General features: G+C 41.8%; 1 protein-coding gene across 1 annotated transcript in view; it reads left to right on the top strand.

Annotated features, from left to right (window-relative positions):
- The first annotated feature begins 7,016 nt into the window (after window positions 1-7,016).
- polrmt (polymerase (RNA) mitochondrial (DNA directed)) overlaps window positions 7,017-22,009 on the top strand; it is a 93,313-nt gene continuing 78,320 nt past the window's right edge. The window contains exons 1-4 of the mRNA XM_024003959.2: window positions 7,017-7,212; window positions 7,714-7,812; window positions 7,970-8,835; window positions 8,987-9,120. Of these exons, the coding sequence (XP_023859727.1) occupies window positions 7,080-7,212; window positions 7,714-7,812; window positions 7,970-8,835; window positions 8,987-9,120 (1,232 nt within the window). The 5' untranslated portion in view covers window positions 7,017-7,079. The remainder of the gene's footprint in view (window positions 7,213-7,713; window positions 7,813-7,969; window positions 8,836-8,986; window positions 9,121-22,009) is intronic.

Below are 22,009 nucleotides of genomic sequence, written 5' to 3'. Positions count from 1 at the left end.
CAATTTATTCATATGCCAGCTGCTTGGTCATCCCTATTTTCACTTCATGGAGAGGGAACTCTTTCATGAAGGCCCCTCTGGCCATCCCCCGGAAGCTCCAGTTGCCCATCCTCTCTGAAAATTGGCCATAATTAAAATCATACAATCATGCTATGTACTGTATAACTTCTTATTTAAAAGTCAGTCTTCCCCGGAGGTCAAAGAACAAAGGTTCTGCCCTCATCTGAATGTCAGATGTTGCAGTAGATTGCTTTGTGGTGTCCTGGATCCAAACGTCAGTGCAAAGCTAGACACAAGCTCATGCATTGCTGTCTGTGGCTTGACTATAGACCCATACAGTATCCTTAGTTATTGAAGTTAGACATATTATTGTAGAATATGAATGACCCAAAATGAATTGTATGGATATTTCCAGGTGGATATGGTGCTTCAAATAATGTCGCATTGTTCAATTATTTTTCATATTTAACCACATTCTTGTATATTTATCATGGTGTGCACCTTATTCTCAGTAACCAGTTCAAAACATACTATAATATTTATTTTTTATTTATTTCACCTTTATTTAACCAGGTAGGCCAGTTGAGAACAAGTTCTCATTTACAACTGCGACCTGGCCAAGATGAAGCAAAGCAGTGCGACAAAAACAACATCACAGAGTTACACATGGGATAAACAAATGTACAGCCAATAAAATAATAGAAAAATATATGTACAATGTGTGCAAATGTAGTAAGATTAGGGAGGTAAGGCAATAAATAGGCCACAGAGGCAAAATCATTACAATTTAGTATTAACACTGGAGTGATAGATGTGCAGATGATGATGTGCAAGTAGAGATACTGGGGTGCAAAATAGCAAAAAAAACAAAAACAATATGGGGATGAGGTAGTTGGGTGTGCTATTTACAGATGGGCTGTGTACAGGTACAGTGATCGGTAAGCTGCTCTGACAGCTGATGCTTAAAGTTAGAGACACTTACAGTATAACATTAAATACAGTAGGCCTATATGACAGAATCCAAGTCCATTCAAGACTTTTAGTCAATGTGATGATCGTTAAGAAACGAGGCCCAAAGCTCATTGGTTCCCTATCCTAAAATACAAGGCATATGCTAAACTCAGAGATCAGTAGCCGGTGGGGGGCCCTCTGGTGTGACGCAGTTCTCTCTCCAAATGAGAATGGGCTTGCTTGTTGGGAGTTTGAGCCCTCCCTGGCTTTCAGTCGGCTCCCACGTTGCGTCTCCCAGCCAGGGTGCGCCCTGAGCTGAGAGAACTCTGCAGCCCGGGCACCAGAGGAGGATGTTCACAAGCGAAGGAACCTAATCTTTCCCAGCAGGGATCCAAGCGGCTCTGTAAGTGTATGAATGGAGATAATATCTCTGTAATGAGGCCTGTTTTGTACCATCAAAGTCTTCAAAAGGGCTTGAAACTCGACCTCCCTCTTAGCACTGACGATCCCTCAGTAATAGCTCCTATTATTAATTGTTTTCTCTCTTTTGCTAACTCCACTGACTCACTCCCTGTTTCTGGACTTAATCTCTCTCTCTCTTTCTCTCTCTCTCTCTCTCCCTTCCTCTCCCTCTCGCTCACTCTGAGGCTCAATTGCTCTTCCCCTTCCTCTCTTTATCTCACTCACTCTCTCTCCCCCTCTTTCCCTCTATACTTCTCTTGCTGATCTTCAAGTTTTATTACAGTAATTGTATGTATGGGATACACATGGTATACACCATCCAACTAAATGCTTACTTACAGGTTCCTTCTTGATGATGCAACAACAATAAGAAATAATAAAAGATAAGACTATGAACATAATGTAAATGGCTCAGTAGAATAATTATAGTCCAATATTTACACGTGTTTTGGGAAAAAGGGGATTGAGGGGCAAGTGTTTAAATTGTACAGTATTTAGCAATCATAATAAGAGTATGCCAGCAGCTATGATGTGTTTGTAGCATGAATATATATGTGTGGATTTGTGTATGTCTGTGTGGGTGTGCGTGAGTAAGGTGCAGAGAATCAGAGCAGGTGGTCAGTCCAGTTCAAGTGTTCAGCAGTCTGATGGCTTATAGATTCTTTCAGTTGCTCACCCCTGACCTTTCACTTTTTAAGCGCATGATAGAATAATTCTGCTCTTTTATCTCTTATCAAAATATTTAAAGGCAGATTTCTATTGTGAGTATACAAATGTCTTCACATTTGCTGTAACAATGTGTTAGCTAACGTCTATTTGTAACAGCTGTGGGAAAGTTACTAAATTCACAAGGGACATAATGTGTAAAAACAGTGCATTCGGAAAGTATTCAGAACCCTTCACTTTTCCACATTCTGTTACGTTACAGCCACATTCTAAAATGGATTACGTAGTCCCCCCCCCCCCCCCATCAATCTACACACAATACCCCATAATGACAAAGCAAAAACATGTTTTTAGAAATGTTTGCAAATTTATCAAATAAAAAAAACATCATATTTATGTAAGCATTCAGACCCTTTACTCAGTACTTTGTTGAAGCACCTTTGGCAGCTTTTACAGCCTTGAGTCTTCTTGGGTATGACGCTACAAGCTTGGCACATCTGTATTTGGGGAGTTTCTCCCATTCTTCTCTGCAGATCCTCTCATGCTCTATCAGGTTGGATGGGGAGCATCGCTGCACAGCTATTTTCAGGTCTCCAGAGATGTTTGATCAAGTTCAAGTCCGGGCTCTATCTGGGCCACTCAAGGACATTCAGAGACTTGTCCCGAAGCTACTCCTGCGTTGTCTTGGCTGTGTGCTTATGGTCGTTGTCCTGTTGGAAGGTGAACCTTCGCCCCCAGTCTGAGGTCCTGAGCACTCTGGAGCAGGTTTTCATCAAGGATCTGTCTGTACTTTGCGCCATTCATCTTTCACTCAATTCTGACTAGTCTCCCAGTCCCTGCCGCTGAAAAACATCCCTACAGCATGATGCTGCCACCACCATGCTTCACCGTAGGGATGGCATAGGCCAGGGGATGAGCGATGCCTGGTTTCCTCCAGACGTGACGCTTGGCATTCAGGCCAAAGAGTTCAATCTTGGTTTCATCAGACCAGACAATCTTGTTTCTCCTGGTCTGAGAGTCCTTTAGGAAGCCTTTTGGCAAACTCCAAGCGGGCTGTCATTTGACTTTTACTGAGGAGTTGCTTCCATCTGCCCACTCTACCGTAAAGGCCTGATTGGTGGAGTGCTGCAGAGATGGTTGTCCTCCTCGAAGGTTCTCCCATCTCCACAGAGGAAGTCTGGAGCTCTGACAGAGGTACCATCGGGGTCTTGGTCACTTCCCTGACCAAGGCCCTTCTCCCCCGATTGCTCAGTTTGGCCAGGCAGACAGCTCTAGGAAGAGTCTTGGTGGTTCCAAACTTCTTCCATTTAAGATTGATGGAGGCCACTGTGTTCTTGGGGACCTTCAATGCTGCAAAAGGTTTTTGGTAGCCTTCCCCAGATCTGTGCCTTGACACAATCCTGTCTTGGAGCTCTATGGACAATTCCTTCAACCTCATAGCTTGGTTTTTGCTCAGACATACACTGTCAACTGTGGGACGTTATGTAGACAGGTGTGTGCCTTTCRAAATCATATCCAATCAATTGAATTTACCTCAGGTGAACTCCAATCAAGTTGTTGAACCATCTCAAGGATGATCAATGAAAACAGGATGCACCTGAGCTAAATTTGAGTCTGTTTATTTTTAATACATTTGGGGTTCGATCTTGCAACCTTTCGGTTACTGACTCTAACCACTACGCTACCTGCCGCCCCATTTCCCAGCATGAGCATAGGGTATTGTGTGTAGATTGATTGTATTTGTATTTAATTGTATTTATTGTATTTAATCCATTTTAAAATAAGGCTGTAACGTAAGAAAATGTGGAAAAAGTGAAGGGGTATGAATACTTTCCGAATGCACTGTGTAACACACRGCCAATCAATTATTATAACAAAATAACCTCTGTGAATATGCAAATTCATCTGTCTTCACTTGTCGACTTCCTGCCAGTTTGGACCAATGCACGTGTTCTTGATATCTCTGTGCCACACACTGTGGGTGACTGAGTAAACATCCAGGCCTCATTCAGGAACTGACCAAACCACCACCATCACTGTGCCGTGGCGTAGTCAGAGCATGGCTCATTTGCATATCCTGCTTCGTGACTATTGTCGGTGTCCTGGTAATAAACGGGGCACCTATCTGATGGACTGAACTGTTTTGAGAGACCCAGAAGCTATCCTCATCCTGCTACGATGGCGGGAGAAGATCTCAGGGCGATAGCACAAACTGTGGCTTTTTGAAGAAAAAAAGAGACATGACAGGTGTGATTAAGTAGCTGTGATTTTGCACATCAGTGATACCAAAGCAGATAATCAGAACACTGATAAGGTGAGACACAGAGATAGCGGTATGTAGACGTAGTTACTGTAATGACCTCTGCTGGCTCAGCATTTTAAAACCCCTCAGAGGTTTTGGACAAGAACCAAAAGGGTACTTTGAGTCTAGCATTAAGTACAGTGATGGGAATKACTAAGCATCACAAAGGCAAAGTGTTACATGCACCTCTGTAGTCTCAGCCATTATTCCATTAAGTAGCACTTGTAAATACCAGCATAAAAAATCTTTACAATATTTTCCTAGATGACTCACTAATTCAAACCATCTTAATGTGCCTTGCCTCTTTGTGTGGGAAACCCTGTGAGAGTGGTGTGAGTCAGAATGGTCAAGATGTTAGTATTAATCCACTGTTGACACTCATACTTCAAATATTTGCTCAATCTGTTTGGTAAACGAACAAAAGAAAGTCTTGTAATTAAAAATGTTATTTATGTCAATATTCGGAAGAGAAGATGAATAATGAATACTTACGTAATATGACCAATGAAAACATATTTCCTATAAATGGCTATGCATATACTGTACTCTGGCGTACCACACACCCCTGCACCCCCTGCAAGGCGGAGGTTGGCTTGGGTTGGGTGAACCCTGGAGGTCTGCCCCCTCCCCAGATAGCATATGAACACGTCATAAACCATGACAGAACATTTAGAATTACAGGAAATTAGTGGTAAAACTGCAAAATTTTATTGCAGCCTTATGGCAAAATGTGTAGAATAGCAGGAAAAAAGCTTTAAAAATCTAAATTCTCTCAGCTTCATTGCAAATTGTGTAGAATAGCATGAAATTAGCTATAACACTYCAATTTTTTWAAATCTTTGCCCCATMGTAAAATGTGTAGAATTGTCTGAAGTTAGCTGTTTCCCACCCAAAAAATCCACCAAAACAAAATATATATATATACTTTTGGGTGGGGGAGTTTGCTCAGAAACTGCAGTACGCCACTGAGTGTATTATACATATACTGTCCAGTACACACATAATCATTTCCAAAATATGTTTTCTTGACCATTTCAACATTATGACTAATATTTGACATGTCCAAGAATGACTCCTCTAGGAAGTCAGTTGGACAGCCTAAAGCAGCCATCTCAAAAAACTTTTTTCCACAGGAATGTCATTTGTTCCATCTGAGAGGAACACACACACACACACACACACATGCCAAAAGCATTTACCAACACAAGCATTTCACAAAGCATCTCCATCAAGTTTCCCTGGCCAGGTGAACTTTCAAAACAGCGTCCATCTGTAAAACAAAAAGGGAGCCCCTACAGAGGTGTGCAAAGAATCCAGATGATCAAAGTGTGTGAGAATGGCAGCCTTGTCCTGGCCTGGCTATTATCAGGGCCATGAATGGCTGTCTTCTCGCCTTTTGTTGGCCCAAGCATTGACAGTCACTCACCCGGCAATGACTGTCACACCAGCGTAAAGAGCCAGCCGCCGACAGAGGCCAACCACATCAAACGAGCCTGTCGAGGGGCCCTGCTCGTGAACCYTAYCYASAAACACCTCCTGATCCTCACCTACATCTCAGCAGCAGACACCAACCGCTGTGACTGTGATCCCAACCACCACCTCCATTGAGAAAAGATGTACTGCGTGGACCGCATTTCCCAGCCTGGCCTCTCAAGTAGTACTTATGTTAACTTCCAGCGCCTCACACAAAAGGCTGCACAAGTCTTTAGGAATGCTTTACGGGTGACAAGAGGAATCTGACACTTGTTAGGTCAAACGGCGTGCAGGCTATTAGAACGATGTAGAATTTATTTTCTGCATTACTTCAATTAAGGATACAATGAAAAGGGCCTATGAAAGAATATTCAATTTTGATGCAGAGTGTAAGTGAATCTCATTGTATTGCAGAAGCACTGTGCATTTGTTTCAAAGGGTATGCTGAGTATGATATTGTAGTGAACAGAGGGGCTGTATGCATCGCACCAGTAGGGTTAACCGAACCAATTTACAAGCAGAACTAATATGATTATTTTTTTAAATGGTGTTATATCGTAATTACACATTGACAACGTGGATTGGCAGTTCAAATGTGTTTCAAAAGTTCATCAGTGCTATTTGGAAGCCATCCAAAAGGTTGTGATGTGGCAATTTTTCCCTCCAACCAACACATAATTGTACCCGCAAGACCACTTACGTGTTACACCTAGTTTGACCTTTGTTCTACTTATTTTATGGTGAGGCTGCCACCTATAGGTGATATAGGTCATATACAGGTTTGAAACTCATTGTCATTTATTTTTTTCAGCAGAGGTCATAATTTCTATAATTTATCAGATATTCCCGAATAATACAATAAAACTTCATTTTCAACAAACATAAAAGTTATTATTCACTGAGAATAAAGGTAAAACAAAATCAACTTTGCGCATCAAATCAAATTGTATTTGTCACATACACATGGTTAGCAGATGTTGAAGCGAGTGTAGCGAAATGCATACATTTCACAAATTGCATATTTATGATTCCTTGTTTAATTGGAAATATTCTACACTCCATTTCAGAAAAAATCTTGTACCTTCTTCTTTCCAAACAAACACTGCTCGATTTATCGGTGCTCTTCTATCCGTGCCTGTACTCAGATCCATTGTGTTCGATTAGCTGGTGTAATTCAAAATGGCAGCCTAGTGTGGGGAAAAAGTAATGTGGTTATTATGTCAACATGTCACTTTTGAGACTCTGTACCTTTCCAAAGTGTCTGAGTGGTCGCATACTGTTGGAAATAAGTGTTCGTCGTGTGCCATATGCCGACCATTGCCTTACAATCCGGAATAACATTGAAAGGCACATTTCAGGTATGTTTTGTCCCTCGCTATCTAGCTAACGTTACTTACTGTATGTCAAGCCAAGGGGACGGGTGCACGAGTGAGTTCCAGCACAGCATTGTCATGACTAGTTATAATATCCTTGCAATATTTGGTATCTCTCGATAACTATTTACTAGTATTATAATATAATTCATTTACCAGCTGTAGTTGACCAGCTATTACATACCCATGCTCAATTCTCATCCTGTCGAGATTTTAAAACCACGTTTGTAAACGCAGAGATGAGCTAAATGACTATTTACAGCTTATGTAACTATATTAGGATCTCCATATTATGAATTTGCAGGTCGTTGCCTGTCAATAACGTCAATGCAATATTTGCTCAATTTTATTTCTAAACCTCAACACGAATTGGCATCTGATCTGCGAATGTCCCAGGATTGTTTTTGAAAAACACAACTAAAGTCACAGTGCATTCAGTGTGTCAGTTTTTGTCAAAGAAAAGCTCACAACACCTTCTACTTGCAGAGCCACCATGGACATCACAACGAAGACATTTCTCAGCTCTGATCCCAAAGAAAGAAGATGGGAAAAAACGAGTATGGGAACAATCTCAGCTGCTGGATGGTGCGTATTCATAGGCCTACTTGCTTTACTAGGTTTGGAAATGGTCAATGGTTTTACATTTTGCATGCTATTCTTAGCATGCATGAGATACCTCATTCTTATGTTGATTTTCTATCGGATTATTTCATTATTTTCTCTCTTCCCTTCCTCTTTGCAGTGCTCGAAGCCAGGATCCAGCAACTCCAATCTGACGTCATTGTAGATGTCCAACATGAAAAGGTGCAATTTGTCAAAGCTTCCAAGTCAGGGATAAGGGCTTCTTCAGGGAACAGTCCCAAGAATGTGTCTGGGGAGAGGACTGAGGTGTCCAAGGCGGGACAGACTATTAGTAAGGGAGGGGGTCAGACTGGTAAAGGAGAGGGCAAAGATGTCTCAGCCTCCAAATCCCGCTGGATGGAGAAACTGAGCCAGGAGAAGAAGACTAAAACAAAGAAACTGAAGCAGAAGCTAGGACTAGAGGATAAACCTGTGAAAACCAGCAAAGGCAAACTGATGCTACCAGGTACCTCACATAAAACCATATCGACAAAAGCAGGAATACAGACTGCATCAACTGTTAAAAAGAGCAAAACTCTGAAAAACCAAGAGCACACCGTGGCAGCTTCAAAGCACGAGCACACTATGGCAGCTGCACTGGTTGCTAACCCTATTAGAAAAGCCAAAGGGAAGGGGAAAGCCTTGAAGGAGCCGACTCCTGAGTTGTCGGAGGCCAGGAACAGGGCCGAGGAGCTGGAGAGGAAGGCTGAGGCCAAGGCCCGGGAGCTGGCAGAGGTGGAGGAGCTGGAGAGGAAGCTGAACCAGTGGGCTGTGTCGGCCAGCCCTGAGCTCGTGCAGGATAACAGCGAGGCCAGGGTGTACGGCGACATCCAGCGCAGTGTGCGCTGCTACCTGGAGGCCTGTGTGTTCTGTGGGGACATCGACAGAGCCCACCGCTTTCTGCTCGGCCACCACCGTATGCTCAGCCGACGCAACCTGCTCAACATAGGACTCTACAACATCATGATGAGGGTCTGGGCCAAGAAGGTAAGTACAGCTCAGTCTTGTATTTCTATGGCATGTAGAGCTGCAATTCTGTGGTATTTTACGGACTTGTGTAGAAATTATGCAGGGCCTCCCCATGTGGAATATAAGATAGAGAATTATCCTGAGTGTGTCTCTCCTTGTTGTATTCCAGGGCACTTTAAACCAGATTGGCCGTATGTTCATTCTGATAGAAGAGGCTGGTCTGAAGCCTAACCTTGGCTCTTACTGTGCTGCTCTGGAGTGTATGGGTCGAAACCCTGAATGTTCCCCACATGTCATCAACAGGTAGGCTAACCCACAGACATTTACAGGCCTTAACTCATTAGTGTAAAACTGAGCCTCTTGATCTTGGATAAAGATAATAGTATTTGCTATACATTATATTTTTGAAAATGCTTAGACCTTCAAGACTCTGTTGGAAAGTGGGATTAGAATGTGTAAGATAATTTTTTGTGGTCTTGTATGATTATTACTAGGTGGCCAGTGCATGCGTTGCCTGAGTTTGCCACTAGATGATGTCAGACTCTCCTATTAGCTTTGCGGTTCATGTTTCTCTTTATTCTAGCCTCTTCTGTATACAGTGTTAACAACAACAATGTATGCATGCATTACTTTAATTTGCTTTGGTTAAAAACGTATGCCAAATGGCATTTATTATTATTATTATTATTATTATTATGTCTAGACACTGGGATTCACAAAAGCCTGATGAAATATTCTGAAAATTAGACATTGAGCAGCTAGTTTCTTTTTCAAGACTGTTTAAATATGAGATATCTGATATTTCTGCCCATTTTTTTTTTACCCCACCCCTTTACCATGGTCTTCTATGTTAAAGGAAGCTGCTATAATAGTTACTGTAATATGTTGTTGAGTGGGGCATTGTGGCTCATTGTGGAGTGCTGAGCACATGGACCAGCTGTGTGTGCAGAGGTGTTATGAGTGCCAGCGAAGCGTCTCTCCTGGAACTGAGGTGGCAGGTCAAGGAGAAGTGTTGTAGTTCAGCCTCCCTGATCCATCATTTCCTGCTCTCCTCCATCACTATAGGGCCTATTGTGGTCTCCACATCAACCCAGTGGAGGAAACTGTTTTCAAGTCGACTGGTTACTATGTGTAACATCCTGCGCTATGTTATTTGATCAATTATCAATTTATCCTTCTGACATACACTATATATACAATTGACTTCTTCTTAGTCAATTTGCCTATTTCAACAACACCCGTTGCTGACAGGTGTATAAAATTGAGCACGCAGCCATTCAATCTCCATAGACAAACATTGACAATAGAATAGCGTTACTGAAGAGCTCAGTGACTTTCAACGTGCCACCACCACCTCGRTACATGTTCGTCGTCAGACCCACTGGCTCCAGGTCATCTACAAGGCTATGCTAGGTAAAGTGCCGCCTTATCTCAGTTCACTGGTCACGATGGCTACACCCACCCGTAGCACGCGCTCCAGCAGGTGTATCTCACTGATCATCCCTAAAGCCAAAACCTCATTTGGACGCCTTTCCTTCCAGTTCTCTGCTGCCTGCGACTGAACGAATTGCAAAAATCTCTGAAGTTGGAGACTTTTATCTCCCTCAACAACTTTAAAAATCTGCTATCCGAGCAGCTAACCGATCGCTGCAGCTGTACATAGTCCACCTGTAAACTACCCACCCAATTTACCTACCTCACCCCCCATACTGCTTTTATTTTATTACTTTTCTGCTCTTTTGCACACCAGTATCTCTTCTTGCACATGATCATCTGATGATATACACTCCAGTGTTAATCTGCTAAATTGTAATTATTCGATTTATTGCCTACCTCATGCCTTTTGCACACATTGTATATAGATTCTCTTTTTTTTCTACCATGTTATTGACTTGTTTATTGTTTACTCCATGTGTAACTCTGTGTTGTTGTCTGTTCACACTGCTATGCTTTATCTTGGCCAGGTCGCAGTTGCAAATGAGAACTTGTTCTCAACTAGCCTACCTGGTTAAATAAAGGTGAAATAAAATAAATAAATAAATAAATCATAGGATGCCACCTTTACAACAAGTCAGTACATCAAATTTCTGCCCTTCTAGAGCTGCCCCGGTCAACTGTAAGTGCTGTTATTGCGAAGTAAAAACGTCTACGAGCAACAACGGCTCACCTGAAAAGTGGTAGGCCACACAAGTTCACAGAACGGCACCTCCGAGTGCTGAAACGCGTAGCGCGTAAAAATCGTCTGTCGGTTGTAACACTCACTACCGAGTTCCAAACTGCCTCTGGAAGCAACGTCAGCACAAGACCTGTTTCGTCGGGAGCTTCATGAAATGGGTTTCCGTGGCATAGCAGCCACACACAAGCCTAAGATCACCATGTGCAATGCCAAGCGTCGACTGGAGTGGTGTAAAGCTCGCCGCCATTGGAAACACGTTCTAGAGAAGTGGAAACACGTTCTCTGGAGTGATGAGTCACGCTTCACCATCTGGCAGTCTGACGGACAAATCTGGGTTTGGCGGATGCCAGGGGAGGGTTACCTGCCCGAATGCATAGTGCCAACTGTAAAGTTTGCTGTAGGAGGAATAATTGTCTGAGGCTGTTTTACATGTTTCCGGCTAGGATCCTTAGTTCCACTGAAGGGAAATCTTAATTCTACAGCATACGATGACATTCTAGATGATTCTGTGCTTCCAACTTTGTGGCAACAGTTTGGGGACAGCCCTTTCCTATTTCAGCAGGACAGTGCCCCCGTGCACAAAGCAAGGTCCATACAGAAATAGCTTTGTTGAGATCGGTATGGAAGAACTTGCCTGGCTTGCACAGAGCCCTGACCTCAACACCATCAAACACCTTTGGGATGAATTGGAACGCCGACTGCGAGCCAGGCCTAATCCCCCAACATCAGTGCCCGACCTCACTAATGCTCTTGTGGCTGAACAGAAGCAAGTCCCCAAAGCAATGTTCCAACTAGAGGTCGACCGATTATGAATTTTCAACGCCGATACCGATTATTGGAGGACCAAAAAAGCCGATACCGATTAATTGGCCGATTTATTATAATAATAAAAAAAATATATATATATATATATTTGTAATAATGACAATTACAACAATACTGAATGAACACTTATTTTAACTTAATATAATACATCAATAAAATCAATTTAGCCTCAAGTAAATAATGAAACATGTTTAAATAATGCAAAAACAAAGTGTTGGAGAAGAAAGTAAAAGTGCAATATGTGCTATGTAAGAAAGCTAACGTTTCAGTTCCTTGCTCAGAACATGAGAACATATAAAAGCTGGTGGTTCCTTTTAACATGAGTCTTCAATATTCCCAGGTAAGAAGTTTTAGGTTGTAGTTATTATAGGAATTATAGGACTATTTCCCTCTATACCATTTGTATTTCATTAACCTTTGACTATTGGATGTTCTTATATTGCAAGTGTAACAGTATAGCTTCCGTCCCTCTCCTCGCTCCTCCCTGGGCTTGAACCAGCAACACAACGACAACAGCCACCATCGAAGCAGCGTTACCCATGCAGAGCAAGGGGAACAACTACTAGAAGGCTCAGAGCGAGTGACGTTTGAAACGCTATTAGCGCGCGCTAACTAGCTAGCCATTTCACTTCGGTTACACCAGCCTCATCTCGGGAGTTGATAGGCTTGAAGTCATAAACAGCGCAATGCTTGACGCACAACGAAGAGCTACTGGCAAAACGCACGAAAGTGCTGTTTGAATGAATGTTTACGCGCCCGCTTCTGCCTACCACCGCTCAGTCAGATACTTAGATACTTGTATGCTTGTATGCTCAGTCAGATTATATGCAACGCAGGACACGCTAGATAATATCTAGTAATATCATCAACCATGTGTAGTTAACTAGTGGTTATGATTGATTGTTTTTTATAAGATAAGTTTAATGCTAGCTAGCAACTTACCTTGGCTTACTGCATTCGCGTAACAGGCAGTCTCCTTGTGGAGTGCAACGAGAGAGAAGCAGGTCGTTATTGCGTTGGACTAGTTAACTGTAAGGTTGCAAGATTGGATCCCCCGAGCTGACAAGGTGAACATCTGTCGTTCTGCCCTTGAACAAGGTAGATAACCCACCGTTCCTAGGCCGTCATTGAAAACAAGAATGTGTTCTTAACTGACTTGCCTAGTTAAATAAAGGTATATTAAAAAAAAGATCGGCCGACCTCTAGTTCCAACATCTAGTTGTAAACCTTCCTAGAAAAGTGGAGGCTGTTATAGCACCAAAGGGGGGACCAACTCCATTTTAATGCCCATGATTTTGGAATGAGATGTTCGATGAACAGGTGTTCACATACTTTTGACCATATAGTGTATTTTAATATGCTCCTGCTATATTGTGTTTTCAATTCTTTCGACTCTTGGCCAACTGAACGGAAGCTTGGGAAGTTGTGAATACTGTAGCAGAGTAGCTATAGAGAAGATAATTGATGTGTATCAGGTGTCAATAAGGGATATAGTTATTGTCTCGTCCAGATGTATCACAACTATAGTGGGCAAATAACTTCTTAAAATTAAACACATTAATCTGCTTTACAAGGGGGGGTAGAGCCTAACTGGCATAAGCAGCATGTGAGTTTCAAGTTTGGGGAAGATAATTTTCACCATAAAAATGCACCTTTATAATAAAAGCATTACATACATAATTGCATTTGCGGGCACTTTTGATAATGGTGTTTTCCCGCTAATGGAACATTCGCGCATCCCACAGCTGTCCCAGACTATGTTTGGAATATTTATTTCTCTCACAGAATAGAATAGGTCGACTTTTGTACTATGGGGGATAGTAGATTGACATAGACTAGTGATTTTGCTGTTCGTTAGGCCTACTCATCTTGTTGGCTGATGAAAAGTAATGTGGACAGTTCTTCCCGTATCGGTAATATCCCCCTCAGAATTGGATAAGGACGTGCGCAGTTATGTCCCCCATGTGACTCTTCACTTGTAGCCTGTGAGAAAGACCCCATCACGTGATAAGTGACAGGTGATTCAGAGCGCTCAGCACTCAGAGAAAGTTCATTGGTCACAAAAGGCATGGATTTCTTTTAGGGTGCTTTACGGCCACACAAAGGGGATGCCGCCGTGAAATTCTAGCCATTGTCAAGTGCTTGTCAAATTGTGAATGAGTGACTGATGTAGTGTGTACAGTATGCACACAAAAAAACGAGGCAGCTCATGCCTTTCAAGCAACTTTTTTTCAAATCATTAGTCGCATCATGCAGCCTTACAATGTATTAAAAATCAAAACATATAGCCCAATGTTTGTAGAACTAAAGTTACATTAATAACTTTAAGTTAAGAATATAGGAATACCTATTTCTTTGTTAAACGCTCAACACATTAGCCGTATGTGCACACTCCCTCAAATCTTTTGGAGAATATATGCATTCTATTTTATTCAGCTTTGTTCAAATGTATTCTTCATACTATAAAATAATGCCACTGAATTCTAAGCAAATCTTGTCTGCTAAATGAACTAGTGTAGCCCACAGCCATTTGGCATAGCCTGATCAGGACCTAATACAAGGACAACTCAGAGTATGCTATTCTGTTCTTCTGAAATAGACTACATTTTCTTCATATCATGCTTCTTTAGACCTGTCTAAAATAAATAACAGATTTATTGTGAAGGTGTAGGCTATATAACATGGATTTATTGGACTTTTTAAAATGTAGATGTTCCAAAGGTCTGCATCAGTGGCTTGTAGGCTGTGTGTGGAAGCCAGGAGTGGCTAAATGTGTTTATGTTAATTAACGGTCAATTAACGTGAGACCGACAGTTATTTGCTTGACAATCACCGGCTGACGAAGTTTTGTCACCACCACAGCATTAGCCTGGGGGAGAAATCACCATTGAGTGTTATTAATTGAGTTTAGGCCAGTGGTGGTGTCAGTGACTGTATGCTTCCTCCAGACATAGATTTATTGCATGGCATGACATTTAGCATGGAGGCACACGTAACGCATCGCCACACTGTTCACCTCTAGCTCTCCCAGTACTAGATCTGTCATAATGAGTGTCTCTGATGTAGGCTAGGCCAATCTGCTGGCTGACTATATAGAGACAGGAGCCGGATGGATTTCAGTCAGGCCAAATGGATTGTGATTGATACTGTATGTTTTTGGTTTCTTAACAACTTGCTGTCAGTAATTTGATTTTGCTTATTGGACAAGGAACTTACACAGATTTTTCACCAAGCTTACAAAAAATGTATCGTTGTCAATTTGCTGACTAGAACGTTAGGCTAATTGATTCAATGTTTTTATTTTTCTCTCTGCACAAACTGGCTGGTAGGAAGGTGTTAATATTCATAATAACACAGGTATTTCTATCAGATTTTCATTCTAGTTGTGTTGGATTGCAGAACTTGTCTCCAGCTATCCCCCCCTACTACTGTTCCCCCTGAGGATGTCACCCTATGCGGTGTGGCCCAATGACAAAGCAGGTTGCAGTGCAGTAGGGGTGGAGAGGGGCAGCTGGTTGGTCCATCGATCGTTGTAAGGTGATACCAATGACATTGTTGTTCTGCGGTGGTGCTCTCTTGCTAACTCTTCAGCCCAGCCAGTACATATTTTTCGCACACTCTGTTCTTCTTCCCCTGTTCGTCTCCAGTTCCCCCTCTCTCTTCCTGTCTCTGGCCGTACTGTATCTCCTGTTCAGATATGGTTGCCATTGTCCGCAGTGGTGTTGTGCCTAGCGACAAGCATCCTTTTAAAGCACATGTCATTCCTACAGAACTAAAGTAAGTCTTCAGCTTGCTCAATTCAGCTTGCTTCCTCTGAATGGTGTTTGTTTTCACTGGTTGCCCTTTTCTTGTGGCAACAGGTCACAAATCTTGCTGCTGTTATGGCACACTATGGTATTTCACCTAATAGATAGGAGAGTTTATCAAAAATGGATTTGTTTTTGAATTCTTTGTGGGTCTGTATAATCTGAGGGAAATATGTGTCTCTAATATGGGCGTACATTTGGCAGGAGGTTAGGAAGTGCAGCTCAGTTTCCACCTAATTTTGTGGGCAGTGTGCACATAACCTGTACGGCGGCCTCTCAATAGCAAGTCTATACTCACTGAGTGTACATAGTCAAAGCTTTCCTTATTTTGGGGTATGTCACAGTGGTCAGGTATTCTGCCATTGTATACTTTCTGTGTATGTTTTTTGGTTAATTCTTTCCATTGTGTCACGTAATTATATTTGTATCTCTTTGTTGTCCTGGGCCAGCTTGCTGAGGGGACTGTTCTTCAGGTTCATTGCTCTGTATCAGAGTTTCCTAAAACAATAATTGTCCACCTCACGGTTCAGCTGTCAGAGATTTGAGCACTAAATGCATCAGGGCATTGCATGCATAGGCCAATAGGCTTAGTCGTCCACTGTGTGACATTTAATATAAAAATATATATACAGTACCAGTCAAAAGTTTGGACACACCTACTCATTRCAGAGTTTTTCTTAATGTTACTATGTTCTACATTGTAGAATAATAGTGAAGACATCAAAACTATGAAATAACACATGAATCATGTTTTAACCTAAAAAGTGTTAAAGAAATCCAAATATATGTTAAATTTGAGATTCTTCAAAGTAGCCACCCTTTGCCTTGATGACAGCTTTGCACACTCTTGGCATTCTCTCAACCAGCTTCATGAGGTAGTCACCTGGAATGTGTTTCAATTAACAGGTGTGCCTTGTTAATTTGTGGAATTAATTTTCTTCTTAATGCGTTTGAGCCAATCAGCTGTGTTGTGACAAGTTAGGGGTGGTATACAGAAGATAGCCCTATTTGGTAAAATACCAAGTCCATGTTATGGTAAGAACAGCTCAAATAAGCAAAGAGAAACCACAGCATCATTACTTTAAGACATGAAGGTCAGTCAGTCTGGAAAATTTCAAGAACTTTGAAAGTTTCTTCAAGTGCAGTCGCAAAAACCATCAAGCGCTTTGATGAAACTGGCTCTCATGAGGACTGCCACAGGAAAGGAAGACCCAGAGTTACCTCTGCTGCAGAGGATACATTCATTAGAGTTACCAGCCTCAGAAATTGCATCCCAAATAAATGCTTCACAGAGTTCAAGTAACAGACACATCTCAACATCAGCTGTTCAGAGTAGACTAAGTGAATCAGGCCTTCATGGTCGAATTTCTGCAAAGAAACCACTACTAAAGGACACCAAGAAGAAGAAGAGAAACACGCACAATGAACATTAGACCGGTGGATATCTGTCCTTTTGCTTTGATGAGTCCAAATTTGAGATTTTTGGTTCCAACCGCCGTGTCTTTGTGAGATGATGCAGAGRAGGTGAACAGATGATCTCCGTATGTGTGGTTCCCACAGTGAAGCATGGAGGAGGATGTGTGATTGTGTGCGGGTGCTTTGCTGGTGACACTATGATAGACAGCCTCTCCGTAACAATTTGGCCCACTACAATTGTATTAATCGGCGTATTTATCGGCAATTACCGGCTAGCGAAAACCCTGCTCTGTATGTGATTGCTTTGTTATGGAAGGTTTGGGAATCATTGTCTTTTAGATAGTTGTAGAATTTAACGACTTTTCTCTGGATTTTTATCATTTGTGGGTATCGTCCTAATTCTGCTCTACATGCATTATCTGTTTTTTTACATTGTACATGGAGGATGGTTTTGCTGAATTCTGCATGCAGTCTCAATTTGGTGTTTGTTCCATTTTGTGAATACTTGGTTGTGAGTGGACCCCAGACCTCACAACCACAAAAGGCATTGGGTTCTATAACAGATTAAAGTATTTTTAGCCAGTTTCTAATTGGGATGTTGAATGCCTTGTATCTCAGATCATTTACAGCTTTGTGGAAGTTACCTGTGGGGCTGATGTTTAGGCTGAGATATGTATAGTTTTTACTATTGTCTGCAGGGCTGCTTGTCTGCAGGGCAGTTGGTGGAGGTGTGATCAGACGAAGGATGGGGGAGTCATCACCAAAAGAGAGCTGTTGTGCTCTGATCCCCTAAAAGTCCTGCTGAAACCGCACCACCACTGTTCCAGACTTGTACATGTTGACAGAGGTTGTTTCAGTTTCATGGTCCTCAATGTCTATTGTTCTGAGTTTCCACCCTGGGCCAATAGCCTTTCTCATGACAGAGGGGTAGTGTGCTCTTATAGCACAGTGCCATGCCAGGAGATGGTCTGTGTGGAAAATTAAGCCATGGAGTAGAGGTCGACCGATTATGATTTTTCAACGCCGATACCGATTATTGGAGGACAAAAAAAGCCGATTCCTATTAAAAAAAAATATATATATATATCATACACACACACACACATTTTTGTAATAATGACAATTGCAACTATACTGAATGAACAATGAACACTTTTATTTTAACTTAATATAATACATAAATAAAATCAATTTAGTCTCAAATAACATGAGAACATATGTTCAAACGAACCACCAGCTTTCATGGGTCTTCAATATTCCCAGTTAAGTTTTAGGTTGTAGTGCAAAAGCAGAGCTTGTCTGCATGGTCCCCTCCTCCGCGAAACACAGACCTTATTTGAAGTAGATCAAGACATTCTCTGTGGAAGACATAAACGGTAAAATAACGAAGGAACCCCTTTCAAGTTCAGCCGCAAGTTATTACAGGAATTATAACGCGTTGACTATTTCTCTCTAAACCATATACCTTTGACTAATCCGGAAACTATCACCTCGAAAACAAAACGTTTATTCCGTTCCGTATTATTTCTAACAGGTGGCATCCATGAGTCTAAATATTCCTGTTACATTGCACAACCTTCAATGTTATGTCATAATTACGTAAAATTCTGGAAAATTAGTTCGTAAAGAGCCAGGCGAACCAAACTGTTGCATATACCCTGACTCTGCGTGCAATGAACACAAGAGAAATGACACAATTTCACCTGGTTAATATTGCCTGCTAACCTGGATTTCTTTTAGCTAAATATGCAGGTTTAAAAATATATACTTGTGTATTGATTTTAAGAAAAGCATTGATGTTTATGGTTAAGTACACATTGGAGCAATGACAGTCATTGATTGATTGTTTCTTATAAGATAAGTTTAATGCTAGCTAGCAACTTACCTTAGCTTACAGCATTCGCGTAACAGGCAGGCTCCTCGTGGAGTGCAATGTAATCAGGTGTTAGAGCATTGGACTAGTTAACTGTAAGGTTGCAAGATTGGATCCCCCGAGCTGACAAGGTTAAAAATCTGCCCGTTCCTAGGCCGTCATCAACGTTCCTAGGCCGTCATTGAAAATAAGAATGTGTTCTTAACTGACTTGCCTAGTTAAATAAAGATTAAATAAAGGTGTAAAAAAAAAATATATATATATATATATATTTACATTTAAAAACAAATCTGCAAATCGGCGCCCAAAAATACCGATTTCCGATTTGTTATGAAAACTTGAAATCGTCCCTAATTAATCGGCCATTCCGATTAATCGGTCGACCTCTACCATGGCGCAGTGGGCTGAAAAGGTCACTGCATTTGGGTGGGGGAGGCTGTGATGCTCTGCTGCCATTGTTGGGTTTCACATGCTTTCTCACTTCACACCTCAGTGCTAATTGAAGTTTCAGCTGGGACATCTATCCTGTCCTAGGAAGCTCGTTAGCTTAGTAGCCTTATTAACTTAACATAATTTATATAACACAATTACCTTGAGATTATTATTTTACTTTTTGCCTTCAGTGGTAGCTTCAGTGTGAACATTACTCACTCAGTTTTGGGTTGGATGGTATTTCCAGATTTCTTCTGTGTTTCTTCTGCAGGTTTTGGTTTGACAGAAGTTTTTTTCTGTATAGTCCTCGGTAGTAATAATCCATCCAGGTAATTTTGTCCAAAATAATGTTTTATTATTTGTCTCAGAATCCATGTTTGTCTCAGTTTTTCCAACTCTAATCATGTGCAGAAGAGTTCAGGGAGCCCATCAGGTCATGACCCCTGGTGGCATTGGTGGCAAATCTGATGGTCGAATGGTAAAGAACATCTAGCCGCTCGAGAGCACCCTTACCTGCCAATCTATAAATTATGTCTCCGTAATCTAGCATTGGTAGGATGGTCATCTGAATCAGGGTTGATTTGGCAGCTGGGGTGAAAGAGGACTATTACGATAGAGGAAACCAAGTCTAGATTTAACTTTAGCCTGCAGCTTTGATATGTGCTGAGATGTGCTGACAGTGTACCGTCTAGCCATACTTCCAAGTACTTGTATGAGGTGACTACCTCAAGCTCTAAACCCTCAGAAGTAGTAATCACACCTGTGGGGAGAGAGGCATTCTTCTTACCAAACCACATAACCTTGTTCTGAACACCTCCAAAACAAAAGGTAAAGTGTAGAGAAAGCTTGTTGGACTCTAAGAAAGCTTTGTTGTAGAGCATTTAACACAAAATCCGAGGGGCCAGCTGAGTATAAGACTGTATCATCTGCATATAAATGGATGAGAGAGCTTCCTACTGCCTGAGCTATGTTGTTGATGTAAATTGAGAAGAGTGTGGGGCCTAGGATCGTGCCATTGGGTACACCCTTGGTGACAGGCTGTGGCTGAGACAGKCGATTTTCTGACTTTATACACCGCACTCTTTGAGAGAGGTAGTTATCAAACCAGCCCAAAGACCCCTCAGAGACACCAATACTCCTTAGCCGGCCCACAAGAATGGAATGGTTTTCCGTATCAAAAGCTTTGGCCAAGTCAATAAAATAGCAGCACAATATTGCTTGGAATCAAGGTCAATGGTGACATCATTGAGGACCTTTTAAGGTTGCAGTGACACATCCATAACCTGAGCGGAAACCAGATTGCATACCCGAGAGAATACTATAGACATCCAGAAAGCCAGTCAGTTGACTATTGACAAGTTTTTCCAACACTTTTGATAAACAGGGCAAAATAGAAATAGGCCTGTAACAGTTAGGATCAGCTTGATCTCCCCCTTTAAATAAAGGACGAACTGTGCACCGTCTAGCCATCTCCAGGTCTTTAACTGTTTTTCCAGAACTTCTTGGTGTTAGACCCAGAGAGAGAGAACTGCTCCTTAAAGTAACTAAGTTTGGCCTTCCGGATAGCCTGAGTGCACTTATTTCTCATTTGCCTGAACGAGAGCCAGTCAACCTGAGTATGCGTGTGCCGAGCCTTTCGCCAAATGCAATTCTTGAGGTGGAGTAACTCTGCAAGATCACGGTTGAACCAGGGGCTGAACCTGTTTTTAATTCTCATTTTCTTTATGGGGATGTGTTTGTTAACAATACCACTGAAAATATCAAAAAAGAACGTCCAAGCGTCTTCGACAGAGGGGTTCAAACTGATTCTATACCATTTTACAGAGGCCAGTTCATGAAGGAAGGCTTGCTCATTAAAGTTTCTTAGCAAGCGTCTATGACAAATCAGGACAGGTTGTTTCACTGAGCAGCCATTACGAACACAGGCTGTAAAACAGTGATCACTAAGGTCATTACAGAAAACACCAGACTGATACCTATCAGGATTATTTGTGAGGATCACATCGAGGAGAGTAGCCTTTTCTGGGTGTTTGGAGTCATACCTTGTGGGATTGGTAATAATCTGAGAAAGATTTAGGGAGTCCCATTGCTTTAGGACTTGGTCAGGTGGTTTAAGCATGTCCCAGTTTAGGTCACCAAGCAGGACAAATTCAGACTTAGTGTAAGGGTCCAGGAGAGAGTTTAGGGCAGGTAGGGTACAGGCCAATGCTGATGGAGGACGATAGCACCCAGCAACAGTCAACAAAGAGGTATTTTAAAGTTTAATGCTTAAAACCAGCAAATCAAATTGTTTGGGGACAGACTTGGTGGAGACAACCGAGCACTGAAGGTGATCCATGGTAAAGATTGCCAGTCCCCCACCTTTGGATGATCTGTCTTGCCGAAAAAGGGTATAACCAGAAAGGTTAACCATAGTAAAACAGTACAGGGACTTTAAAAGCCAATCCAATGTTTCATTCCCGTCCAAAAGTATTTTAAACGATACCCAACACATGCAAAGAAGTCGGGGTGACAGAGGCAGATATCCTAGCTTAAGCGCGTTAACAGAAAGGTCGCTGGTTCGAATCCCCGAGCCGACTAGGTGAAAAATTGTCTGTACCCTTGAGCGAGGCACTTAACCCTAATTGCTCCTGTAAGTCGTTCTGGATAAGAACATCTGCTAAG

Source organism: Salvelinus sp. IW2-2015, linkage group LG16 (assembly GCF_002910315.2).
Source record: "Salvelinus sp. IW2-2015 linkage group LG16, ASM291031v2, whole genome shotgun sequence".
Taxonomy (NCBI): domain Eukaryota; kingdom Metazoa; phylum Chordata; class Actinopteri; order Salmoniformes; family Salmonidae; genus Salvelinus; species Salvelinus sp. IW2-2015.
The sequence above is the reverse complement of the archived record's forward strand: the minus strand, read 5'-3'. Positions and strand labels throughout refer to the sequence as shown.